Source organism: Arachis ipaensis, chromosome B05 (genome assembly GCF_000816755.2).
Source record: "Arachis ipaensis cultivar K30076 chromosome B05, Araip1.1, whole genome shotgun sequence".
Classification (NCBI taxonomy): Eukaryota; Viridiplantae; Streptophyta; class Magnoliopsida; order Fabales; family Fabaceae; genus Arachis; species Arachis ipaensis.
Genome location: NC_029789.2, coordinates 26,256,227 through 26,261,588, shown reverse-complemented (window position 1 = coordinate 26,261,588; position 5,362 = coordinate 26,256,227). Strand labels below are relative to the sequence as shown.

Sequence of the window (5,362 nt, the reverse complement as noted above, 5' to 3'; positions counted from 1 at the left end):
GGGTGGCATCTGCTGAAGGCAAGTGAGGAACTAATTTCTCGGATGAGTTCTTCAAGAGAGGTTTACTTGCACTGCAGAATGATTGACGAAGCTCCATTTAGCATGTATGAAAAAGCAAATTATAAAGTTGTAAAAACAGATAGTATTTTAGTCCTGCTGATGTTGCAGAGACGAAAGCACCTGATGTGCAAGAAACTTCCTCTGTCGAATATGCCTTCAGAAACAGATCTCTCTGGTTCAGATGAGTAAAATATTAGACAGATGTATACACATGGTGCAAAATACTGTTGAGGTAAGGTTTCCAACTTGGCATTTTTTTAATAGTTTAAAAGCTCATATGTTTAAGTATAGCTTCCACATGATCGGATGCTCAAATATGTGCGATGGTTATGTCTCATATTTCTGTTTGTGATTATTTTTTCTTTCAGAAATGATAACAACATAATTTTGTGAATTTAACTGGAGATTGGAGATTAATGAGTGATTCAGGCATCCTTGTTTGTTTCTCTTGTCTGTAGGAAAGAGGTTGCTTGTGTCAAAGGTAATGTACAACAGTAAATTGACTTGTTCATAAAAAATATTTTCATGGCATTGTCGCATTGTTTGTAGTTCATTGCTGTGTAAAATTTCCAATATAATATCATATAGAAATAGTATTGATGACCTTTTACAGGTCAATGCTCCGAGCTGCAAATGTGAGCATATCCACTATGAAAAGTTAGAGAAAAATATGTTAAAACTTCATTACCGGTTCAAAAAATATTAATCAGTGTTCTCTAAAGTATTGGTTATTGTATGGTTTGACAGAAAAATGATTAAAAAATTGTTAAGCTAACAGTTTGACATAAAATATCAGGTTAGATAAAAATAAGATAATGTAGGAACACTAGGTATGCACACAAAATACAAATTATCTGAACTCTGGATTTTTCATGAGTATAATCAAACCACGGGTATGTGTCTTGGGTTTATAACTATAAATCAATCTCAATATTAGAACAATATGGCATATGGAATTTCTTGAACCATGCCAGCTGTGCCAAAACAAAACAATAACATTAGGTACTCATGACTTCGGAAAAGAAAGAAGAAAAAATGAAAATCTTCCATCAGCTTCGTCCACCATGGATTAACCAATTGAGTTCCTTATCTCCTATCAGATCATCCAAATTAGTTATATGCTGTACAAGAATGTGCAAAGCCTCCTGGTCATGTTACTCTGCCTTGTTTTTATGTGTGGATGGACAGCTTCTTATAGAGAGCTCTTATTTGTTATCAAGAAGAAATCATTGTAGTTCCATGTCTTACCCTTTTTTTTTCTAGATCAATCTCAAACTATGCATAACCATTCCCAAACCTTTTGAATTTGTATAGATAATCATTAGGAGTTCCTGTACACATTCTGCCATTGAAGGTCTCTCATTACTATCAGTTCGGACGCATCTTGATGCCAGATTGGCAAACATGACTATAGACTGAATAGTGTAAGAATTTCGGGCAATCTCTGGATCTATGACCTTACGCAGCTTCTTTCGATCATTCAGAATATGCCTCACCTGCATATGAATGTCTCATTGTAAGTCTAAAGTTCTGGAACTTGTTAACTATAATCTCTCGTGGTAAAAGAGAGAGGGTTTAAACAATCAAACTAGAAACATGTCATAATGGTGATATTCAGGGTTATGTTGCTTTGATATTTCTAATGATTATAGTCCCATGTGTGTTTATTTCCTACTTCCTACCTGTAGTACAAGGTTCTGATCATTGGGACCTTGGTTTAGATCAACTGCTCGGCGTCCAGTCAAAAGTTCCAGAAGAACAACACCAAAAGCATAAACATCACTTTGCAGAGTAAGTTTCCCAGTCTGATGTTGAAAGAAATTAAGGATGTTAGTTTGAGAACCACTTGTGAACACTCTAAAGATAATAGATGCAGGAAGAAATAAGGTTAAAAATTGCAAGCTAGCATTTTGAAGAGAGGTAAGTATACTCAGGGGTACCCGTCTAGGTTGCAACCACATGAATATAAATTTTCTTTAGTGAGAGGGGGAGGAGAGGGAAATGGCATAGGATTTGCCATTTCATGAGACCTATCTCAAACATCAACACTTGTGTTTCTGTAAATGTCACCTTCAGGCGACCTGCGTTGTTTTTTCAGCAGTTTGCATCTATTGGTGTCTACGCCTTTTTTTTATTATTGAATATATAAATTTCCTTGGAATTACTAGACCGTGGGTGGCTAGTCTTGAGAACTATATGTTACTGTGTTTAAGGTTCTCATATCTTGACTGCTTCACCTAACAAAGTAAGATATAGATGATGCTGCATGCCCTATAATTGTTTCTATGGCTGATGGTTGTTAAAATCAAATTACTTCATTATCTCATATTATAACATAAAATTCATTGAATTTTTTACTAACAACCTAATAAATGTTAAGCATCCATCTAAAGCCACTCAGGCACTGATCCTGTCCAGACTAGAATTTTAAAGTTAGGCTTATTTTTGCTGCATCAGCAAGTGTTGAATTTGCTGGCAGTTTGTGTTAGTGATTCTTAATATGGTGGCTATAACAAATACAATGGGTTATGATCCTGCTCTGCAGCATTTTTGGCATATTGATGTTTGAATGAGAAGTTGATAGCATGATATAGGCATACTTGCAAATGATTTGTTGAATTCGAGTATAGTAAAATCTGACTTCAAGACTGAATGACATAATATTTGAAAGAAACAGTATCTGAAGGTGTTGAAACTAGTGAAAAATCTTTCTTTTTCTTTTCTGTTGGCATGAATGCTTACCGATGTATACTCAGGATCAAAATAGCCAAAGGTTCCAAGAACTCTGGCCGTGACATGTGTCTCTTGACCTTCTGGCATTAACTTGGCAAGCCCAAAGTCAGATATCTACAAATAGGTTGTAGAATTTTTATTTTCTATACATAATTAGCATAAGAAAGGGAATATTACAAGTCAATGATGGGAGTTTATTTGGTATTATACCTTTGCATCAAAGTTAGCATCTAAGAGAATATTGGTTGATTTGAAATCTCTATGAACAATGGGAATTCCAACATCAGAACTTGAGTGGAGATAAGCAAGGCCTTTTGCAGCTCCTAGTGCCACTTTGAGTCTTAGGGGCCAATCCATTTTTCTTTCTCCAATTCCTAAAATTAGGCGTGCATTAATTGAATCCTGATTAAAGAAATTTTGGTAGGTGTATGGATTTGGGGGTGCATGACATACCATTCAAATGATCTTGCAGGTTTCCATTATGCATGTATTCATATACTAGGAATCTATGTTTTCCATCAGCACAGTAGCCTATCAAAGAAACAAGATTTGGGTGGTCGAGTCTGCTCAAGATGTCCACTTCAACTCGGAACTCACGTTCCCCCTCGGCTTCTTTAATTGCTGGCAGCGCCATCTTCTTGATTGCGACGACCTTGGAAGGAAGATGTTGTATTAGTATGTATATATTTGTATCTAAATTTCAAATTTTGAGCTATTTTGAAATAAGCATGTGTTTTCCTTCCTGTAAAATACAACTGATGTTATAAAATTTTGAGAATCATGATGAATTCTTGTGGAGAATAAACTTATATCCAGAGCTTGTTACCTCTCCCGACCGTAAAATGCCGCGGTACACTTTGCCGAATCCTCCTTTCCCTAGCAGATTGTCATCACTGAATGAACATGTTGCCTCTTCCATCTCCTTGAGAGTGAACACAGCTGATCCATGCAGTCTTTTCGCAGGTCGTGTTACTTGTTCTTCGAGTTGCCAGCACTCCGCAGGTCTATAAACCCCTGAATAGATTTTGTCTAGATGTTACAAGTTGGTTCCACAATTAAACATCACCCAATACAAGCTATTAAAGCATGAGAAGAAGAAAAAAGGAAGAGAAAAATACAAGGGTCAGTATGATCTTCGGACTTGCTTCGACGGCGCTTGTTCCAGGCCGAAACCAGACCAAATGGCATGGTTGGCTCTATCTATTTTGTTCTCTATTTGAGGATTGAAAATTTGAAATGTGACTAACCCTGACACCCTCAAAGTAGTGATAAGTTTGTTGAATAGAGCTTAAAGTAAAAAATCACTTTGGAAATAGTTGTGTGTGAGAGAGCTGTTATTCCCATATAAAAGTAATTTCCGCAGCATGAGAATCCATGGAGTACTTGCGGAGCAAGTGAAGTTAGATTAGAGGAACACTCAACAAGATATCTTCCAACAACATAATGAGAAAGATAGAGAGATGAGATGGCATGTGCTTTAAAGTAAAGAGAAAGCTGGATAAAAGAAAAAAAGAAAAGGAAGAAAAGTAGGTTGGGCTTGCTCACCTGTGGTTGGGGAAATGGTGGGGGTCATGGCATTGGGAGGTGCTTAGTTTGATGGTGAAATTCAAACTACACCCCCCACTTCTCCATGTTACATCAAATATCATTTTGTTTCCGTTTTTTTTTTTTCCGTTTTACTAATTTAAAATAGGTAGCGGTTGGGGTGACATTTTCATTTGTTATATTTATTGCAATAACTCTCTTTATACTTATTTCTTAATCTTTGTCTTGTATGGTGCAACCGTCAATGTTGGTATTAAAAGTCTATCATCATCAACTTTTGACGAAGAATTTCTTCAGGATTAATTATAATCCATGACATCAACTATGGGTCCCAAGAATCAACATCCTTTTATTTATTTACCATGAAGTATATTTTTGTAAAGAATATCCTTTTTTTTTTCACAATATTCCTGTATACCCCAAGTTTAATAGGTCAAAGATTAGTCATTTGCCAATCGAAATTTTTTTTTTTTTTTTGAAAAGAAAGAGCTCAACACAATACTGTGGAGCAGTCAATCAGAGCTAACAACCAAAATAAAGAAAAATAGTAACAACAAGATTCAAGTAAGAGTAGAACAATTTAAAATCCCCTTGTCATCTCCGGCATTGCCATCAACAACAAAAGGGGTCTACACCACTCCACTCGTTATGGCTCAACACAGTCATGTGAGTGATATCTTCAACACCTTTGTTCATGTTCTGAAATATCCTTCTATTTCTCTCCAGCCAGATGTTCCAAACAATCGCACAAAAGCATCTCAGTCGTTGTTCTTTATCCTCCCTCCTCCTTGGTCCCTCTGTCCAGCTCAGAAAATGTTCTCGCATTGACCCTGAAATAGACCATTGTTGTCCAAACATCGCTAACCAAGCACTCCACACCTGCCAAGTAAATTCACAGCATACAAACAAGTGGTGCACGTGCTCCGCATACTTATTACATAGAACACAGATGTTGTCGTCCTGGTTAATGATCCCCAAACGGCTTAACCGTTCTTTTGTATTCACCCTACCTAGCAGGACAAAC

At 36.5% G+C, this 5,362-nt stretch overlaps 2 protein-coding genes across 4 annotated transcripts in view; one reads left to right on the top strand and one right to left on the bottom strand.

The window, feature by feature from the left end:
- The window catches only part of LOC107643395, a gene marked incomplete in the record, with an annotated part of 6,145 nt that extends 2,524 nt beyond the window's left edge, over window positions 1-3,621 (top strand). The window contains 2 exon segments of the mRNA XM_016347026.2: window positions 1-292; window positions 3,266-3,621. Of these exon segments, the coding sequence (XP_016202512.1) occupies window positions 1-249 (249 nt within the window).
- LOC107643393 (probable serine/threonine-protein kinase PBL28) lies at window positions 894-4,675 on the bottom strand. 3 transcript variants are annotated; one of them, XM_016347025.2, is made up of 7 exons: window positions 3,867-4,675; window positions 3,620-3,822; window positions 3,247-3,445; window positions 3,004-3,167; window positions 2,803-2,907; window positions 1,743-1,865; window positions 894-1,556 (listed from the first exon to the last, which is right to left on the bottom strand). In XM_016347025.2, exons 1-7 carry the CDS (start codon window positions 3,979-3,981, stop codon window positions 1,320-1,322), a joined length of 1,146 nt encoding a protein of 381 aa, XP_016202511.1. In that variant the 5' UTR covers window positions 3,982-4,675; the 3' UTR covers window positions 894-1,319. The 3 variants fall into 3 exon arrangements, with proteins under 3 accessions (XP_016202511.1, XP_016202509.1, XP_020979103.1); XM_016347023.2 differs by having other exon boundaries at window positions 3,620-3,807; window positions 3,912-4,668; XM_021123444.1 differs by having other exon boundaries at window positions 3,620-3,807; window positions 4,339-4,667.